Consider the following 21,164-nt stretch of genomic DNA (forward strand, 5'->3'; position numbering starts at 1 on the left):
ATAAGAGACGTACAGCTCAGCTTCCTGTTTTGTTTTTCTTTCGCTCAATGTCTGCTGCTGCTCGGGTCCGGTAGATATGGAAGAATTTGCGAGGCGGGGAGACAACCACGACCTGCCCGCGAAGAAACGCGCTCTCTTCAAACACTGGTGGACCGTATAAACCGACCAGAAGCGGCGGGCGGCAGTAACACCTGCCGCGGGGCTTCAGACGCCCTCACTCCCCCCCAGCGACATGGCACTCAGCTCGGGCGGCTGGGCTCCTCCAGCCTCGGTCCCTGCATCGTCCCAACAGGCTGCATGCGGCGGCCCTGCGCCGACGGCTTGCTGCAGTACAGTTTTAATGTCGGTCCGGGTGTCGGTATGTCATTCCGGGATCCGGCCCCTGTGTCTCCCCGGAGCGGGCAGCGAGGCTCTGCGCCTACAGCTCAGCATGGACCCGAGCCGGGCCGGAGAGTTCCGACTGGCGCTGCGAGATACGAGCGGAAACCGCAGCGTGGTGAGAGTTCACACACACACACCTGAGTGTTTTACAGGGTGTGTGCTGCATTAATCTGCTTAGATATGTTTATCATGAACCACCTTACTGGACAATATTTATTTTTGGGGCCTATACACGCCATTTTATTCACCACTCACCCCGATACATGCAGCTCCACAGATTCAGATTTGTGGTTGAAACTGCACCAGACTTCACTCTGCAAGCACCTACAGTATCACCCAAAACTGACATTAAAGATCACTCATAAGACATATCCGCCACTCATATCTGAAAGTCTTATTATATCTCTTTACTCTACTCATCTCACAATAACTCCATCATAGTCCTAGATAGTTTTAATTTACATACACTAGGCTATATGTTGTGTTAAAAGCCTCACATTGCTGTTTAGGGGGTTACAACCACTGTAGCCAAGAGGGGTTTTTTAGTTTCACTTTCATTTTCTGTCTTTACACATTCAGTTTTATTGAAATTATTAACAGCATCATGGGGGAAATCCTTCAGCTTCTCATAGTGGTTAACAGATGCTGGTCTTAATGCAAAGTATTTCACAGTATTTCATCTGTCACTATCTGGTTAGGAGTCTTTCTTCATCCCTTCAGATTCTATGTTAGATGATTCAAGCATGGGCAGGGTAACAACAAGAGGGACTTTTTGACACCGCAGTCATTAATCATTCCTTCTTACCGGATAAACATGAGACTATGAAACCTGGAAAAACTGAGATTAGACATTCAAGCACGAAAAATTGTAGATGTGTGCAGTGTGATAGCGGTGACAGTATCGCAGCATTCAGATGGAAGGGAGGAGGGAGGGGATGGAGGGGGGTGAATAGAAACTTTTCTATGCGATAATGAAACAATTACACAGAGATATAAATAACGGTGTGGAGCTCAAAAACAAGTCATGGCACACCGCACACCCACTTTCGTTATGCTTTTCCACCACCTCAGCTTTTGCTTGGTTTTAACTGTTTTACAAAGCCAGTTGTTCAAATCACAAAGCAAGAACTGGGTAACCTGCGCATTAGTGAAGAAGTTCATCTTCATCAACAGCACAAAGCTTCATTAACGTGCTTAATGATTTCCAGCTTAAAGCACAGCTGAGACTGAGGAAAGTAGAGCCTGAGAAGCTTCGTTTGAGAGGATAAACTCTTGATTTAGGTAACAACATACATATCATATCAAACATTCATTCTTTAAGGTGTCACAGTGGCCTGAGGGTCTCATGTCCGCAGCTCCAACTTTGCTGGACACCCCCGCGTTTCCTGCCGGCCTCTCTAGTGTGTCTCTACTACATAAATAAAAGCAAACTTTCTCCAACAGTGATGAGTTTTCTCTCCACTTTTCAATCATCCAACATCTATATAATGAGAATTACAGCATGTTAGCTCTTAAACAATCAGCTGTTGTGTTAAACTGGTTTAAAAATGTTAGGCAGGAGCTCTAGTTAGGACAAGATGATGTAATAACTGGAACTGTCATCCTCATTTGAGTCAGGGCTGCAACTAATGATCGTTTTCATTGTTGATTAATCTGTTGATTGATTGTTTAGTCTATAAAATGTCAGAAAATACGGAAAATGTCTCGCACCCAGCATGCGTCTTCACACACATACTCATTTTTTCCGACTAATCACCCAAAACACAAATATATTTTTATCAACAATCATGCAAAACAGAAAAGATAATCCTCGCATTTGAGCAGCTGGAACCAGAACTAGAGTTTTGCTTGATAATTGACTTCAATCAACTGATTGATTAATTGTTTCAGTTCTGGTTTGAGTCACAACCACATGTTCGACTTCTACTGTAGAGCCGTTGTGGTCTGCATTTCTTGCTTTCCCCTGTTTTTTGTTTTTGCTTTTGTACCAAATCTGTTTTTTCTTGGTGTCACTTTGTTCCAAGCTGGCTTTATTGTAGTAGATTAGACACTCAGTTGCTAAAGTAAGTGCTTTACATTCTAAATGCTTTGTCTGTACACTGTTAATGTCTAGTTTTCCTTTTGCAAATTAGATTGCTCTGGTTAAATACATTAAGGTAATACCGTTCTCATACAGTGCTGCTCTGCTCAGACACAGGGGAACTCAACTGACATTTCAGTACAAGAATGAGGTGTTTGCCCTCTTTCAGTATTATGGGGTATTGAAGTTGACCTTACTTTGCACTCTGTCTGTCCCACCGCATCCTCATTTAACGTGTGAATCTGTCCTTTGTCTGTCAAGTTCACTATGTGACGTTTTCCTAAAGTCAGACAGGCTTGTCATCTTGGTAGAATCTCAAACCAGACAGGTTTCCCCTCGACAATTGAGACGCTTCTTGATTTGCATGGTTCTCCTTTGATCCTAGCTTCTTTCAGCCCGTGTGTCTGAGCTGGCACACTTTTTGTACACAGTCATATTGGAGGAGTGTGTGTATACACTCTTTGGCAGGAGGCAAATCCCTCTTCTCATCCCTCTGCCTTTGTCTACCCACAACAGACTTTGGTGCCCTGATGATTCCCTCCATTGTCACAGTGAATGTGAGAGATTAAGCTGTGAAATCCTTGTGCTGCCAAACTCACTCATTTATGAAGTCTTTTTCTGTCAGAACCATGATTTCACTTCGCTTTTTTTTTTGCCATATATCAGGGGATTATTTCCTTTTTCTCATCTAGATTACTCCTGCATTCTGAATCTGCATATTGCAAATTTAATGCTTAATTAAGAAAAGATCATGAGTATTTACATAGCAAATAAGTGTATTTACAAAATTTTCAAGGCTGCCCTAATTTACCAGGCCCTTGAATGTAAACAAAACAAAATGATGATTTGATTTCTTTTGTTGTTGTTGTTTTTTTCACCCTCAGTTCATCGCAGAGTTCGACCTGCGCTCGGTGCAGTACGAGGTCAAATCCCCTCGCTGCCACGAGATGCGTCTCGCCGCTCCGCCACACGACTGCATCCGCTTTAACTTCCGCTGCGACCGGGAAGCCGAAGAATGGGCCACGGTGGTGATGTCATCACTAAGAGAGGCACATCGAGGTCAGTTCGACATCGTTTTCTTTATTCTTTGACCTGCTTTGTCTATGAACCATTTGTTTTTTTGTGACATGTGCTTGATCAGTGAAGTGAAAAAAGTAGTAGTTCTTATCACTTTCCAACATAGATTATATAAATGAGATATTTATATTCACAACATGACACTGATTTTCTTCAACTCTAGATTTCACTGCTTTCAGGTCATTTTTCTTTAAGCAGTAATCTGGCCTCAGATGGAAATGGATACACTAATAAGATATAGATCTATGTGAAAAGTTTAAAGACACACCACTTTTTGTCTGCAAGTGCATTAAAAATTGGAAGGACGTTGGTGTCCTCAGATATAAATTGTACCTTTAACTCTTCAGACTCTTCATCATTGTCTATTAGATTTTTTATGGCTGAGGTTTGGGGGATGTTAAGTGTCCTTTGCTCGGTTGGTACAAGAAACTGTCAGTGTAGTTTCTTGTTGTGACTGTGAACATGGACATTTGTATGTCTTAAAGAATTAAAGTGTTTTGCTGATACGTATATTGGGCAGCAAGGTTAAACACTGATATCAGTTGATATCGGTGTGTGTTGACACCCACATGTTTTAAAGCACTTTTGTTCCACTTTTGTTTGTCATCTCTCCTCCGACAGTTGCAAATATTAACACATACGAATCAGACGGCGGTCAGCCGAACACGACCGCAGCTATGGAGCAGTGGAGCTCAGCCTCGCTGCCTCTCACCGGTGGGTATATCTCTGCTTACCGCCATATGTTCTCCCCGTTCTCTTACGCGCTCTCAAACTGTCACTTACGATCGTCACCTCTTTGTTTCAGAGGAGCTCTGCTTGGAGCTCGCCAGGGCGATTGAAGCGGGTGACGCTCAAGCCGCTTCACAGCACGCATCTGCTCTGGCTCGGCAAAAAGCGGGGCTGACAATTCAGCTGTCTGAAAAGAACTACGCAGACGGAGAGATCAGGTGAGGATTGAAAAGTGTTGGCGGCGGAGGATTCAGTAAAGGTCACAGTGACTGATTAGTCTATGACGTTACAGTTCACGTGCAACTTATAACACCATATCTATCTTACAGTTTATCTGTAGTTGTGGAGGATGTTTCGTCATCTTGTTGCGTCACAGTGAAAGTTTTTCCCTACATGACTGTGGCTGCACTGAAGCAACAGGTTAGAAAAGCGATTAACCAGCAGTAAAACAAACATAGCACGTTTGCAGCTCCACTGATAACCTCCACACTTCTTTGTCAGGTGTTTCTAGAGTATGGTTTCCACCCTCGCGTGCAGCGCTGGGTGATTGGTCAGTGCTTGTGCACAGAGCCAAGGTCACTGGCGTCCTACGGCGTGCAGAAGGACGGAGACACAGCGTACCTCTATCTGATCTCTGCCCGCCAAGCCCGCATTACCCGCCAGCTGTTCCAGCAGGACCTGGAGAGCGCCCTCCTCGCCCCGCCTCTTCCCCCGGGCAACGGTCCCACCTCCCAAGACTGGAGAGGGTACAGCACCCTGCCTTCAAGACTACCCCACAACAACCAGGGTGAGTTCCGCACATCCTCCTCACAGTCACAGAGAGAGTTGTAGTTTTGTTCTACAGCAGTGCATTGGATTTTACATGAATCGTGGTTAAAGCACTGACTTAAGGTGACAGTATACTCCATCAGAACTGCTTGTAGGATGGGTGAACAGCTTGGGGAACCCCTACATCTGACAATTTCTGTAACTTTCAAAACCCAACAATCGTGCGGAGGTGACACAGTAAAGCAGGGTTTGAACTTTTCTCTTCCAGCTCTCCAGAAATGTGTGCCGTTACCCCCATATTCAAACCATTATTGCGTCTCCCTCTTCTCCGTGGCAGTCGGCTTTTCACCTTGCCTTTGAGTGTGGCTGTTTGGAACAACTATAAACACTTTTGCCCTCAGACGTTTTCTAGCATAACGCAGTGCTTAGAGCTGTCAGTTTTTTAAGGTGTTTACATCCCTATTAGCTCTGCAGTTTAGGACAACACAACAGGTCAGTGATCCTAAACATAAAAGTAAAATGTTCTTGACTGGCCAATTCAGTCACCTGACCTCAGTCAACCTGATCATGTGATTCACTTGCTGAAGAACCAGAAGGCAAAAAGTCCATGAAACAAGCAATGCGTGAAACTTGGTAGAACATCACGAGAGTTAAGTGTCAGGTGATGTCTGTGAAGTAGAGACTTCAGTCAGTTAGTGACTGCAAAACATTTCTAACCAAATTCTAAATATGATGACTTCAGAGTGACATGATATGTACCCGAGTGCCTGATCCCACAGCTACCTGTCCTGCTGCTGACGCCCCAGTCACCGTCCCCGGAGAGTCATGGATGCAGCTCGGGGCTAAGCCTAAAAACCTGATCAGCTCCACTCCATCACATCACGAGCCCTGGTCCTTGGTTGGTGCGCACAGCAGGAGAGGGAGGCACTCCTCCCGTGCACCCCTTAACTATAGCATCCAGCTCAAACACAAGTACGACCTCCTCGACCAGAATGACTTTCCTCCTCTGCCTGCAGAGTCTTCTCCCCCATCCCCTTTGCCGCTCCGTGGGCCCCACAGCTCGTCGCCTCCGATCCCTCATTCAGCCATACATGAGCTCTCCACTCGCACCAGGGCTCGCCGCTCCATACCGCACTTTACCCCAGCCCCACGGCGGGCTCCTGCACCCATCTCCGTTCCTTCAACTCAACCACACACTGCTTTCCTGGGGCCACGGTCCTGGTCATCCTGGATAAGTTACCAGGTCTACTGCACTCACTCCCGTCCTCTATTAGGCGAATGATAGTCCATGTGGGATCAAACGATACAGCTCGCCGGCAGTCGCAATTGAAAACTCAACTGGAGGTCCACCGTGCAATCTACAAAGAAAACTTGGTTACCTATAACAACACTGTACGCACTACAAGAAGATTCTATTTTTCCAAAATCATCTCAGAAAACAGCAGCAATCCCAGAATACTGTTCTCTACCATTAACAGACTGTTAAACCCTGCTCCTACTTCTTACCCAAGCCTCTTCCCTCAAATGTGAGGAATTCGCCAAATTTTTTCACAATAAAATCACAGCCATCAGAGGTAAAATTGTTAGAACACCTGGTGACCTCTGCAGGCAACCTTGTGGACAGCTGGCAAAAATGAGAAAATTCTCCAACATCACAAACTGCGACTGTGACTCAGACTGCGTTTTAAACTGGTTCCAGGCATACATCACAGGAAGGAAATCTTTCATTAGTTTTAGGGAACATGTGTCAGAAAAATATGACATAACTTCTGGTGTTGCACAAGGGAGCTGCCTCAGGTCTCTGCTATTTTCACTATATATGCTTCTGCTAGGTGATGTCATCAGAGAACATGATGTTAACTTCCACAACTATGTGGAATTTTATATATATATCCGTAGAACCAAGCAATCCACTTGCTCTAAACTCTCTGACTGCCTGTCTGTCTGCAATCAATAAATGGATGAGTGATAACTTTTTGAAATGAAATGAGGAAAAAACAGAAATCTTATTAATTGGCCCCAAAGCAAAAAGGGATGAGATCTTTAAAAGACTTGGCAACCTGACTCCCTTAATCAAATCAGAGGTAACAAGCCTAGGAGTCATTTTAGATTCTGAATTAAGCTTCAAATCCCATTTAAAGTGACTAAAACAGCATCCTTTTATCTCAGAAATATTGCCAATGTTCAACCATTCCTGACTCAACAAGATGCTGAAAAACTAATTAATGCTTTTATTTCAAGTAGATTAGACTATTGCAATGCACTTTTTACAGGACTTCCTAAAGGGCCAATTGAAAGATTACAACTCATTCAAAACTCCACGGTCAGACTATTAACAAAAACAAAACAGAGAGAACACATCACTCCAGTCTTGGCTAGCCTACACCGGCTCCCTGTGTCCTCCAGAATCAACTTCAAAGTCCTGTTACTCGTTTTTAAAGCTCTCAATGGGTCAGGGCCGAGCTACATCAAAGACTCCCTGATTCCTTATGCTCCCTCACGATCCTTTAGATCATCCTCTGCAGGACTGCTTGAGATCCATATACTTTCCCAAAAGAAAATTGGAGATGCAGCTTTTTTCAATAACGCTCCCAAACTCTGGAACACCTTACCGAAAGACGTTAGAGAAGCAGTCTCTCTTGAAAGCTTTAAACGATGCTTAAAAACATATCTTTTTAACCGAGCCTTTCTATAATATGACTTTTACACCATATCATATACTCAAACATTTTAATCTACTCTAAGGCATTTGTATTCTTATTCATGAATGATTATGTCTTTTACTTAAGATTTTTAGCTGTCTCCTCTGTTTTAATGTAATGCACTATCTCTCTATCTTTTCTTGTTTGCCTCCTTTTATTCTTCCTGTTAATGTTCTCAATTATTTATTTGTTTATCTATATGTATGTGTGTGTGTGTGTGTGTGTGTGTGTGTGTGTGTGTGTGTGTGTGTGTATATATATATATACACACACACAATGCAGCTCAAAGAAGCACTTTGAGCTGCATTGTGTATGAAAGGTGCTATACAAATAAAGTTTATTATTATTATTATTATTCATTTATGTTAAGCTAACTTCTCTAGTTACTTTCTGACCTCTAAAATTCAGCAATTATGTATAAAATCAGTGTAGTAGAGTCCGTGTTTTCTCAGTGATTTATGTTTATTGAAGACCTAAAAGTCTGAAAATATAGCATTGTTTGAAAATCTGTAAAACTTCATTCATGTTCTATGTTGAAACTGTAAAAACCTTTTTCGTTGTTTTTGTCAACTGTAGGGAGCACAGGTGGAGGAAGCGATAGACCAGGTGATATTAAAGATGTCCTCGACATTGAGAATCTGCAACTGAATGACAAACCCAACAAAGCCAGTAAAACTCAGGTATGTCACTGGTCTGCATTGTTACGACAGTTGACACACAGTGAGAGTAAACTTATCCAGAGTAAGACAAATGAATGGATGCATCCTTAATAGTCTTTGTCTCCGTGTGCAGTTTAATAGTATGCTCAACCTTAGCGCTTGTCATAGTTTATCTTGAACTAGTGGTGGGAATGTTTGTAGATTTAAGTAGCACTTGAGCTCAAAAGCAGTGAGATCCCTGAACTTTTCCAAAGATTCATTTCTGACCTAACTAAACCATATGTTATAATTTACATATTATATATTTGCTATTTCACCATTAGCTAACACAGAAATTGGATATGAATTCTAGAGCTGCAACAATTAGTCAATCAATTCATTTAATTTAGAACATTAATGAGCAACTATTTCAATAATTGATTAACCATCAAGCAAAAATGCCAAATGTTTGATAGTTTCAGCTTCTTAAATGAGAGAATTTGCCGATTTTCCTCGTCTTAATACTGTAGTAAATATGTTTGTTAGACAAAACAAGACATCTGATCACATGACCTTGGGCTGTAGGAAATTGTGATTTTACAGTTTTCCGATGTTTTATAGGCCGAGTAACTGATTGTCACATAAAATGATAATGATTACTGCCCTATTTTTGACTCAACTTCCTATTTACACACACGCACGGACATGTTGGATAAACAGAAATATGCATATCTTTGGAGAATGTAGTTCCCAACAATAATGTAATCGTACATACTTACACATAATTTTTATGAAAATTTGGTAACAATATACAACCTCAACACTGAACACCGTGTGTTTCCCTGCTCTTGAATGGAGCAGCTACTTGATCCTGTAGACATCCAATAATAGTGTCAAGCTAAGTGAACGCCAGTGTTCAACATACCTTTTTAAACTGTCAAACTGCACATACAAAGAGACTGAAAAACTGTTTTAGCTAGTCTGAGTTTGGGTAAATTGTTCATTTGTTATCATTTCACATCTTCCCTGCAGACAGAGTGGGCTTGTCCCTCATGCACTTTCATCAACAAGCCCTCCCGTCCAGGCTGCGAAATCTGTGCTACAGCCAGACCGGATACGTCCTGCATCCAGCAGGTACTGCGTTGTATCTCACAGTCAGCACCTTTGTCATACTCTTCTTAACATTTCCCTTCAATGACAATCATCTCTTTTTCATCCCCTCTTCTCTCACAAAGGAAAAAGGAAGGAGAGAGGACCGAGGAGAGCCCGGTTTAAGCAGCAGCTGACTGCCCATCATCATCCTTCACACACTTACACACACACACACACTCGCACACACACACAGGGTGAAGATGCTAATTCTGTCGTACATGTCGACAACATACTCATATAAAGACTGTCCAGTGCACTGAGAGTCCCGACGGCTGGCTGGCTGCTGACGACTGGAGCGTTTAAAGCACTGTAGCATGACACAGAGCTGCACGGCTCGGGCAATGAACTGCAGACAGAGTCAGCTTTAACCATTTATACGGACATGACATGACCATGACATACATATGAATTTGGCCAGATCTCTTTCTTATTTATTTTAAATGGTGTGTGTGTGTGTGTGTGTGTGTGTGTGTGTGTGCGCGGAGCAAACAACACGGACGGCCTAATATTTATTTTAGGGGAGATGGACATGTTAATTCTTTATATTTGATTTCAGCCGAAGATGAGGGAATGTCAGGCTTTCAGTTTCTGCCAACTGTGAAGTTAGAGAAAAGGTGAAGCCTTGTGCAATACCCTGATCTGTTTGCTAGTGCGTCATCTGTTGGTGCCAAAATATTGGGACTTTTGTTTGTTTTTTTTGAAAAAGCCGTGTTGGAGATGAGAAGGTATGTCAAGTTTACAGGGTTGTCAAGTGCTTTTATTTTTTTATAACATTGTATTAAGTGTATTATTTTTAACAAGATGCATTGAGTAATTGATGTACATTTTAGCAGTTGATCTAATCTTACTCGATTCCCTCTCAGCTGTGACAGCAATGGAATGATCTGTTTTCAGTACATAATACTGTAAAAAAAAAAAAAAAAAAAAAAAAAAAAAAATTGCATTAGCTGAATAAACATAATGAAACAAATCATGTCATGTCTATTTATCAACTTGTAGTTGTACAGCAGGTTTTCAAGGCACAGATGAATTTATTCTGCACAGTGCTTTAATTATAGCGTAGATATATTGGATTTTATTGTATAGTGTTTTAGGGTTATAAATGCAAAGACTAACTTCCAGTAAAACTACTTTCCATTCACATCTATTGCTATTTTTAAGTGGTTGATCACTGAACTTCTTTAATGATCCATGACTCAATGCAAATTTTAATTTACATGAAATCTATGTGTAAATTATTTATTCAATGACTAATATAAGGTTCTTGAATTGAGTGGATATTAGTGTCTTTGGTTTTAGGATGAATGTTCTGTGTTCATTATCAGATCAAGTGCGGTAATGTGATGTAAGCGTTATGCTTGAAAACACGGGGATCCAAACTTTTTCAGTCTTTTATTATTTTGGCATTTATAAATAAGAAATAAACATGTTTCAAACAAAGTTATCAAAACAAGTATAAAAATATGGCGATGCAGCGACGGCTTGTTCGACAGATGCAGATGTACAGACGTCTTGAAAGAGACATACTACCAACCAGCTTTTTACCAGTTTCCAGTTCCAGTTACCATGTTTGTACTGTCTAAACTTCTTCCTTCTATTATCGATTAATTTCCTGATTATTTTCTCAATTAACTGATTAACTGTTTGGTCAAAATAGTGAAAAATGACAGTCAAAGGTGACATCCTGTATCTTGTTTTTTTTGTGGCTAACAGTCCAAAACCCAAATTTATTAAGTTTACTATTGTGTATGACAAAGAAATGCAGTAAATCTTCGCATTTGAGGAGCTGAAACGCTTGCCATTTATCAGAAAATGACCGACGATTAATCAATTATCAAAATAGATGCTGATTAATTTTCTGTGGATTGACTAATCGATTAATCAACTAATCGTTGCAGCTCTACTTCCATCATTACCATCCTGCCTGATAAAAGACGTAAAATAAAAAGTGCAGTATTTTTTCTTTATGTACCACAAACAAAAATCTTTAAACCTTAAACCAAATGCAGTTATTACAGAAAACAAACCAACATGACATTTATAGTTACTTGGGAAAAGATAGTCTCTTCTTCCTTTATGCATTTATGCATCTGTAAGACTGATATTAAAGAACAAATCAGTCCATTTTGCTTTGTTTAAAAAATGGTTTTGTTCATTCAGAAATCCTCCAAAGCTTTGGAATAAAATACTTGGGAGTTAATATTGTAATATCAACAAAATGTCCAAAAAAAAGGGAGTCACAGCATCCTTCCCAAATCAACTACAGACATTCCTCTTCTTCTTTTCCAATCACTCCAGTGGATTTAACTGTCATCTTCACATTCCCCCGGTGAAGACAAACCTGAGAAACAATGCCTTCAGTGGTCCTGCAGGACTGGCACCTACTTCCAGAAGAGGATGTTCCAGAAAAGCAGCCAACAAGGATAGACCAGCAGGGCTACTAGCGGGTAAACCAGAGAACCGTAGAGGAAGTGGTCCAGGATGCCCTGCGAGATGACTGACAGGTAGAGCAACCAACCATCTTGGAAGCTGACGGGCACTTCCAGCAGCTCTTGGTAGAGGAAGACTGAAAAGAGCAGAGTGCAAGCTGGGCTGAGGATGACCATGATGAAGGCTGACAGAACCCTGAGCGGAGAAGAAGAGAGTGAGGTTTTAGTTTACTGGCAGATGGTGCGTTCTAGGACATTTTTACTTAGTGAAAAAGCCGAAGAAGTTTATCAATTCAATTAATACCATAAACAAGTAACTCACTGACTTCAAGTAATTCACTGATTTCATTAAGTTGTTGTATATGTCTGTGCGAGTGTATTACTTTGGGACGTGGGGTGTGACGAAGGCAGCCACAGGCACCAGGGTGAGAGCCAGGATAAAGCCCAGTGAGAAGTTGATGAGGGCGGTGCAGCCCAGCAACACAGCCAGGTACAGCACGGCGACCAGCTTCAGGACTCTCCAGCCCTGCTCCGTCCCCTCACCTGACAGGAGTCTGCAACAAACACAACATGACACTTAATAGTGGTTCCTACAGCGGAGGCCTCAAAGACAGTGTCACATGATTCCTTTTTTTTCCTCTGCACATTTTTAATAGCATGTCATCACATAAAAAAGGAAGAGACATTTATTTTATTTATGTTTTCAAACATATCAAAATGGAAGAAATAAGCTTTAAAATCAACATTAAAAACCTTGTTGAATATGCTGTTATGCTGCAGCTAAGCCAGATATCAATAGTTCAATGTAGCTGCTTGTCAAGACATTGAGGGGGAGCAATGGAGAACAAAACAAAAAAAAATCACAAAAAGTAGTGGCTTGTAGAGCTCCGACTAGTCAATTAACTGATTAGTCGACAGAAAATTAATCGTCAAGTGTTTTGATGATTGATTAATTGTTTTTAGTAATTTTTTAAGAAAAAAAATGTCCAAATTCTCTGATTGCAGCCTTTCAAATGTGAATATTTCCTCATTTCTTTAACTGAATATCAAATGTTTTATGATTTGGTTATTTTTAGCAGGTTTTTTTTCCCCCAGTCATACTCTAGATTTTGTAAAAGCTGAGCGAGGTGATGTTTATAAAATCAAATCAACATTTTTGAATATTGGTGATTGGACCATTTTGGATGCAAGAATGAGTTTAACACAATATTTAATCCTAAGGTTTAGGTGATAATATATCTGTGAAAAAGTCATTATCATGTGGATAAGTGGGTAAAGAAAGAGTTTTTTACAGCACTCTATTCAGAATTTCACATCAACATGTGAAGCTGCCTTTAAAACCATGAAAAGACAACATTTATACTATACAATAGAAGAAGAAAAAGATATCTAACATGTGAGTCAGTGTTGCAGGTGTGGGCAGTGACCTGTGTGTGTTATGAGGTAAAGCCAGTCCTGCGGTGTAAACAGCGATAGCCGTGAGGACCACAGCCTCAGTCTCAGACACCGGGAAGTGTTCCACTGCCATCTCCTGAAACCGGATCGGCAGCGTGTACAGAGCTACTCCGGTCAGATGGCTGATCACCAGAGGAGTCAACACAGACAGCACTCCTGGACTGGACTGCTTTGAGGAAAGAGTTTTGATTAAATCGCTGACTTAAGTCGCAAGTCAGATGAACAGTTTAATGTCTGGTGCGTTTGTTGTAGCGTGTGTGTTTAACCTGCTCGATGTCAGCGACTCCATCTTCTGTTCTTGGTGGTGGAGTTGCCAGTTGAACCCAAAGGTCTAAGGCCTGTATCATAGTCAAGGGCAAAACTGACAATTAAGTATATATCAATAGGACTGTAAAAATTATGCAGTTAATATGTAATCAATTATACTATACCCTGGGCTGCTATCATGTCTGTCTAAACACGTCAATTTCTATTAATTAGCTTTTTCCTGTTTCATTTTTTATCAAATCTAACTGATGACTGTGAAATAATAGTGGAAGGATACACGAAGCAGCAGGATAACAGCGAGCAGGCCAAACGCTGGCATGTAGTAACCAATGGAGACAAAGTGAGAGAGCGATGGCATCAGGTAGAAGAAATAGGACTGGTGCAGGCGCTCCAGCAGGTTATTCAGCTTACGATACATTCCTTCCAGGAGCCTGGAGGATATTCATTAGGACAAAAAAAGAAAAGTAGTAATTAAGTGACAACATATGGGGTGAGGGTGAGATTTTTAAAAAAAAAACAAACAAAAAAAAACATATACATATATATAAAAAGCATAAACTTGCTCTGACCTTCCAATAGTGGTGGCATCAGTCTTGTACTGGCGGAAGCTGTTGATGCCTTTGAGGGTGGCAGCCTCAATGTGGTAGCGCAGAAAGAGGCCATGGTCTCCCCAGGGCCGCCCACTGGCCTGCTTCATTACCATCATCATCATGGTCTGGACTGCGTGGCTGTAGCCTGACACACTGTCCCAGTCATTCCTCTGCAGCTACAGAAACAGAGAAAAGCTAAATGTTACTCAACTAACTGGGCATTCTGCTCACCACAAATATAACAGAAAAGAAAATGTGCTAAGTTGTAGCTGTTGTGTTTACCTTGCCCTGGATAGTGCAAAGGACCCCTATCTTCTGACAGAAAGCATAAAAGAGGTTGGCTAAATCCAGGTTGGGGAGCTGACCGTTGAGACCCTCTAGTACCACGTCCAAACTGGTGATGACATCACTGCTGAGCTCCAGAGACAGGGCTGCCTGGATTGAACCACCACGGCCTTGAAGAGGAGACCAGTCCATACCTGGAGGAACCAATCCAGTTGTTTTTAATATGTTCTGCAAGACAGTGGCTGCATGGTGTTGACCACTGATGTATATGAAGAAAGGGATACTTGTTGATGTGTTTTGTAAGAAAGCAGCGGATCACCTGTAGTGTTGGTGTGGTGGTAGCCCTCCAGCCACGCCTGCATACCAATCAGATCGTGCTCGTTCACGAGGAATATGATATCCTTGGCCCAGTAAATCTGATCTATCGAGGAACACAGCACTCAGTAAACCAAGAAATGCAACTGCCAGGTATAAAATGCACCAACACAGTGATATTTACTGTTATAAACATTAGGATTAAACTGTGATTAGATGTCTTAAACTCATACTATATGTGTGTTCCTGTTTTTACAAGTCATGATGAATGTTCTTGTTCTGCTCTGCAAAGTTGCAGAAACAGCAAACGCAGCTGGCCATCAATTAGAGAACTGAGAAAGTGTTATCTGTGGCATGTGTCTGTAAACATCAGGAGAAAGCTGAAACGCCCATTTGTAAGGTATATAAACTAACTGTGAATGCTCCATGATGAGCCTTTTTCTCTGTAACCCTACTTGTGTGTTGCACTGTGAAACGCTCCTTCTTGTACAAGAAAATTAATTCAACTTAAACTTTGATATTTCGGATCCAGTCTCCATCATTTAAAGGTCATTGAGAAGAAATTCTTTTAACATTTACAGTGTTGCACGCAGGTATAATATGCTATATGTTCTATACTCACTCCTGAAGTAATGTGCCAAACCAAGCAGCAGTCCCACAGCCTGGTTGTTGTTATCGCCGGGGCTGCAGGGGGCACTCAGCACCAGAGCTTCAGTCCGTGGAGCTCTAGGAGCACGAAGGATCCCATATACGTTTGTACCTCTCACCATCTGAAAGAAGAGGGGAGAGTGAGATGAACTCTGGGAATATACAAAAACTAAATTCAGTCAGCTTGTTGGCTGTTATCTGATGCATCTTTCATCACAAACTCACATATCTCTCTTTGTTTTCATCAGGGAAGGGCAGAGTGCGAGAGAAGCTCTGAGTGAACACCTCCAGACCTCGAGCCTGCATAGTCCTCACCAGCCAATCCACTGGCATCCCACTGCAGAGAAACAACTGATTATATTATTGCACAGATTTGAGGCATAAGAGCAAATGCAACTGGGCTTGGGCTAAAAACGATTACTTCCTTATGAGATATCTTGAAATTATGAAAACTCTCTGTGAAATGGACATTTTTGCTCTATGTGGGTATTTGGACAATGCCTAGTCATTAAGAAAAAAATGTTTTATACTCTTTGTGTTTGTTTGTTTTTCTGTGTAAAGCATGTTTTTCCCATATTACATACAGTATGTGGTTTGCAGCAATAATTTGTTTCTGTTTGGAACATGAATGTCAATCACCTAATGTTGTTATTTATATTTTGCATTATTGCGTGTCATGTAATCGCATGTGGGACAGATTATTTTTTAATGGTATGACAAAAATAAAAACTCATTCATTCATTTTATAGTACTGAATAAGCAAACTGTGTCCAGACTTGTATTGTTAACAAGCTCAAAAAACATGTAATTGTGTAAAGATTTGTCCAAAATTCCAGAAAAATTAGCACAATAAACTGTGCTAATTGTTCATAATACCCCTCCTTATATTGCACAAATCAGGACGGACTCTCCACAAACTGGGATCTCAATTATTTTTCTTTGTAGCTCTTGTGTTGCTTACCCTACTTTCTTCTTATGTGCTGCAAACTCTCTGCCCGTGGCCAGTGCCCTCTCCCCGGCTGGAAAACGCTCCTCCACCATGGTAGAACCCATAGCGTTCTCTGACATGTACGTCCGCAGAGTGAACGGCTCAAATGCCAACCCCATGAACCAGGCCACACCCGCCATGTAGCAGACCACACTGTGAAGTGCATGAAGGGATGGTTGAGAGAAGGAGGAATGACAAAATTAATTGTAAGCAAAAGCACAGGTGCACATTAGAATGAAGTGTAAAATAAAGGGCTGCAACTAACTTATTATTATTTTCATTATCGATTAATCTGTCGACTATTTTCTGAAAAATGCAGATTAGACTGTTACCCAAAGCCCTGCACTGGTTACTTTCATATATTTCGTCAGACTTGACTTGTACATTACATTCAACCCCCACAGTTACATAATTTAATTATTTATTGCATGTGTCACATTTAATTTTTGCACTTGTCACCATTTCTTGGTCCATAGCGCAGTTCACATTTCCTTTTTACAGCCAATATTTCAAGTTTTGTATCCCATTTCATCAACTATTATTCCATTCTGTAAACAGATTTAAAATATTTCGATTAAGTTAGTACTACTTTGTTTATTATTATTACCTTACTCTTGTTATATTTGTATTGTTCTATGTTGCATTTGTGGGAACAAATGCCAAAACACATTCTTTATATGCTTGCATACTTGGCTCATAAACATTCATTCATTCATTTTCTGTCCATCGACTAATCGACTAATAATCGTTGCAGCTCGCGTAATATGTAGTGTATTGAAGGGTACAGATTTAAAAAAGGCACCAGATTGGGGCATTGAGGCGGGTGAGCAGGCTGATCAAAGCCCGTCTTCTGTTTGGATCAGACAGCAGCCCCATCTTGTTGTTCTGTGATGGACTCTGGAGAGCAAACAAACACAGCGATTATAAAGTATACAATTAAAATACGTCGTTATAAACAAGAAGTTACTGTGGTTGAATCCCGCGGTGCTGGATATTATGAGTTTAATCTACAGTAATTTATATGTATATCATCATCTATGCCTCTGTGCACGGGCAGTTAACATTTCTACTGACAGCTAGCCCGCCGCTAACTAGCATAAAACGTTTTAAAGCGCTGTCGTCTGCAAACACGAGCTGAATTATTAACAGTTAAGTGGTTGGTTTTGTATTATTTTACAGAATATAAGTGAATACATACCGGTTTCCAGTATACAGTGGGTCAGAGCCACCTGCAGAGGTGGGGTTCATACAAACAAGTATATCCGGCTACCTTCTTCTTCTTCTTCTTCCTGTTTAATAGCGAATTGCCACCATTCAGAGCACTACCGCCACCAAATGTTGAATTACATAGTTCTTAAATCCTTGTTATTAAACCCATGCTCTGTAGATAAATGAAGACAGTCATTTGTAAAAAGTGCTTTCAAGTCAATGCATTCAATCCCTTTATGATCCAGTTCATTCTTTAACAGCTGTCTTGGTCTTGTATATTTGACACGATGAAAAAAGACGTGATCCAGAGTCTCCATGTGATTGCACTAGCAATGCATAGCATGGCAATAGCAATGCATTTCAGCTATTAATTCAGTATATCATTATTAATATAGCACTTTATAGCACAAATGCTACAAAGCGCTTCATAAAGTAATAAGAAATACATTTCATATATACAACTTAGGCTTTTGAGTTATAGATTTCAAGTCAGCATTTCGTTTCTAAAATGTATATTTATAAAATGTATATGCATCCCTGTTTTATTGCTGTTTTCAAACTAGGCTGATGTACATTTAACACCTAAAACATGAATATCTTCAGTTGTAGTCTAGTGTTGTTTAGCACATTTAAAGAGCTGTCAATCAAAATAAAATAAAAAATGTAAGTGAAAGTAAGTTTCAGTCTTACGTTTTGTTTTGTTTTTTTCACATCTACCCTTTTGTTTGCATTTATTTTACGTAGTGTGCATTTAACTACTTAAATAAATGCAGCCATTCATAGATAAACAAGTAAAATACAAATGAGGCAGAGTTCACATATTTATTGTTGCTTCTCACATATATACCATAATGTACAAAAGTATACAGTAATTACCATGCATACATAAAAAAACATTCAGGCTGCACCCAAAAACACAGTCCAGATGTTCACCCCTCTGTCCAACATCACTCTCCAGTGAGCACTGAGACTTCCTGGAGGTGTTGCCGCACCACCTCATCCAGCACCTTGCTCACACCTTTACAAGCCGTCATGGCGGCCTCAATCAGAGTCTCCAGGTGATCCTGATGCAGTCTGGCGTCCATCTGCAGCAGAGCGATCTGCCCGCCGCGGGGCAGCAGCGCTAAAGCCAGAGAGCTCACTCCTCCCCCCTCCTCAGCGTAGCAAAGATCTGCGAGGGGCGTCTCGTCCACAAACCCAACTGTACAGGCGCACACGTAGTCCCGCATGGGGATGCCGGCATCAATCACCGCCAGAGTGGCAGCATTCACACACACGCTGTAGTTCCCTCCATCTGACTGAAGAATCTGTTTAGGAGAGAAAGTTTCCCTACACTTTAATAAAAGACAAAAAAAAAATCAATTCCTGTTATTCATATTTTTCCCAAAATGTCGACATTAACCTTGACATAGATGTCTATTTGAGAGCGTGGGTAGAGCTGGGTCATCACAGCAGCTTCGAACGTCTGCTTGAGATGGAGGCTCATCTCAGTGGACTTGCGGTCCCCGTGTGGTCTCCTCTTCCTCTCCGCCGTGCTAAATGTGGCCATACTGTACTGACAGTTGATAACGGCCCGATCGTGAAGAGTCCGACTACGTGAGCCTCGCATCTAGGGGTGACAAAGACGAGTCAATTTAATTTATGTAGCCCGATATCACAGATTTGCCTTGATGGGGATTTACAATCTATACACCCTCTATCCCTAGGCAATCAATTTGGATCAGGAAAACATAAAATTGCATAATGCCAAAATAGAAAATCATTATAGATAGTTGAGACTGCTAACTTGTATGAATAGTACAAAGGGGAGGACAATGAGCAACTTCCAAAACATTTCTTGATGACACATATTTTAAGAATTTATGCACTGTTCTTTTTCTTAATGTGAAAATAATGTTTAATGTACAGATGGGTGACAAATTAAAGAAAAACCAACATTAAGTGTCTTAGTAAGGTGTTGGGCCACCATGTGCCGCCAGAACAGCTTCATCCTGGAAGAGACCAGTCCCATCAGGATAGAAATGTTTCATCATAGGATAAATGTGATCACTCAGAACAACTTTGTATTGATTTGCAGGGACCCTTCCCTCTAAGGGGACAAGTGGACCCAAACCATGCCAGCAAAATGCCTCCCACAGCATAACAGAGCCACCTGATCCATTCACTGTAGGGGTCAAGCATTCAGGTTTTTTCCTTTAATGTGCCACATGCCTGTATGTCTGTGAATTATCTGTGCGTCTGTCTGTCTATGCTTAAACTGTATATCTTCATTCTTGTAGACAGGTCTCTCTTGAAAAGGAGATTCTGATCTCAAGGAGACTAGGTGGGGTCTGAGTAAGTCATATCAAGTGGATGTCTGCCACATTTACAGTCTTTTTAGCATCAGATCCCCTCTCTGTTTCCTCGGACAATGTTTCCCTGTTGAGCTGCGGTGGAAGAAAAGTAACAAAAGGAGGGACTTTGGCACTAAAAAGACTAACGTTGACTAGATATCTACTTCATAAAGCTTCAGATGAACTTTTAAATACATATTTGCACAGAAGGGGGACTGTTGAGTTTGTGGAGAAGGAGGTCAGTGGATCCTCTAATGACCAGTATAAACAGGAGGAATGATTACGGTAATTTCAAAGCACCTGACAATTGTTTTAAGACAGACTAGAAAAATTGTGAACTAGTACTTTAATCCAGTATTCAAGTTTTCTTGACTAAAACACTCACATAGGATTATGGTTACATCCTAATTTGCATTTCATCCCTAGTTTGTTAGAATGAGTAATGATGCGAATAATCAATATCTGTTATAACACACAGTATGTATCGTCCAGGTGCAGATTAAAACAGTACTGTTTTACAGCAGTTATAAATGCTTGCTGCACCAGATAATTAATAATGTTTATTACCAGTCTTGGGGTAACGTTATAGCTGTTGGCTCAGTGCTACTTTACTTACTTCATGCGGACCGTACACGACAGCCAGCGCTTTGGTGTTTCCCTGCTCTAAATACGCAGATCCATCGGCCTGAGCAAACACTCCCATGCGGGCCTGAACCTTCCGCAGCTCGGTGGCTTTTCTTCCATCTACACGGTATCCCTGGTCAGACAGCAGCTCCAGGCCCGCCATGTTTCCGCAAACTTCGAATGAACAGCAACGCAACGACCCCACGTGTCTGTCGCTGTACTACATTACCCATACACCCTTTCTCCGGAAGAGCTACGGCAAACAAAAGGGCCACAAATAAGAAGTTTAGCTTTTCGTAGCTGCAGATCAAGTTTGCCGTTGTTGTACCTTCTCTATGGAGCACAAAAAATGACATGATTGAATGAATAAATAAATAAATACGTACATTTGGTAACAAAAAAGGACATAATTAAATTGCCTTGAATTTATTTTCTACATTTCCATAAATAATATTATATTTAGGCTATTTCTGTATTTCTACATTTATTTATTT

General features: G+C 41.0%; 3 protein-coding genes across 5 annotated transcripts; 1 reads left to right on the forward strand and 2 right to left on the reverse strand.

Annotated features, from left to right (window-relative positions):
* The first annotated feature begins 15 nt into the window (after positions 1 to 15).
* LOC121909190 (ranBP-type and C3HC4-type zinc finger-containing protein 1-like) lies at positions 16 to 11,345 on the forward strand. Of its 2 annotated transcripts, XR_006099380.1 has the most exons (10): positions 16 to 496; positions 3,346 to 3,520; positions 4,160 to 4,252; positions 4,344 to 4,485; positions 4,597 to 4,687; positions 4,769 to 5,054; positions 8,314 to 8,417; positions 9,408 to 9,509; positions 9,611 to 10,833; positions 10,878 to 11,345. XR_006099380.1 is itself a non-coding variant. In XM_042429639.1 (9 exons), exons 1-9 carry the CDS (start codon positions 233 to 235, stop codon positions 9,659 to 9,661), a joined length of 1,308 nt encoding a protein of 435 aa, XP_042285573.1. In that variant the 5' UTR covers positions 16 to 232; the 3' UTR covers positions 9,662 to 11,345. The 2 variants fall into 2 exon arrangements, 1 of the variants encoding a protein (XP_042285573.1); XM_042429639.1 differs by having other exon boundaries at positions 9,611 to 11,345.
* gpaa1 (glycosylphosphatidylinositol anchor attachment 1) lies at positions 10,437 to 17,813 on the reverse strand. 2 transcript variants are annotated; one of them, XM_042429637.1, is made up of 13 exons: positions 17,703 to 17,813; positions 17,307 to 17,401; positions 16,478 to 16,657; positions 15,742 to 15,853; positions 15,491 to 15,638; positions 14,873 to 14,974; positions 14,551 to 14,747; positions 14,248 to 14,444; positions 13,956 to 14,109; positions 13,678 to 13,749; positions 13,384 to 13,577; positions 12,340 to 12,510; positions 10,437 to 12,152 (listed from the first exon to the last, which is right to left on the reverse strand). In XM_042429637.1, the coding sequence occupies exons 2-13, from the start codon at positions 17,378 to 17,380 to the stop codon at positions 11,909 to 11,911; spliced, it is 1,845 nt and encodes a 614-aa protein (XP_042285571.1). In that variant the 5' UTR covers positions 17,381 to 17,401; positions 17,703 to 17,813; the 3' UTR covers positions 10,437 to 11,908. The 2 variants fall into 2 exon arrangements, with proteins under 2 accessions (XP_042285571.1, XP_042285570.1); XM_042429636.1 differs by having other exon boundaries at positions 13,384 to 13,580.
* Positions 17,814 to 18,521: 708 nt separating this feature from the next.
* Positions 18,522 to 20,909, reverse strand: exosc4 (exosome component 4). The gene is made up of 3 exons (XM_042429640.1): positions 20,663 to 20,909; positions 19,116 to 19,322; positions 18,522 to 19,020 (listed from the first exon to the last, which is right to left on the reverse strand). The coding sequence occupies exons 1-3, from the start codon at positions 20,831 to 20,833 to the stop codon at positions 18,661 to 18,663; spliced, it is 738 nt and encodes a 245-aa protein (XP_042285574.1). The 5' UTR covers positions 20,834 to 20,909; the 3' UTR covers positions 18,522 to 18,660.
* Positions 20,910 to 21,164: the final 255 nt, after the last annotated feature.

Source organism: Thunnus maccoyii, chromosome 12 (assembly GCF_910596095.1).
Source record: "Thunnus maccoyii chromosome 12, fThuMac1.1, whole genome shotgun sequence".
NCBI classification, from domain to species: domain Eukaryota; kingdom Metazoa; phylum Chordata; class Actinopteri; order Scombriformes; family Scombridae; genus Thunnus; species Thunnus maccoyii.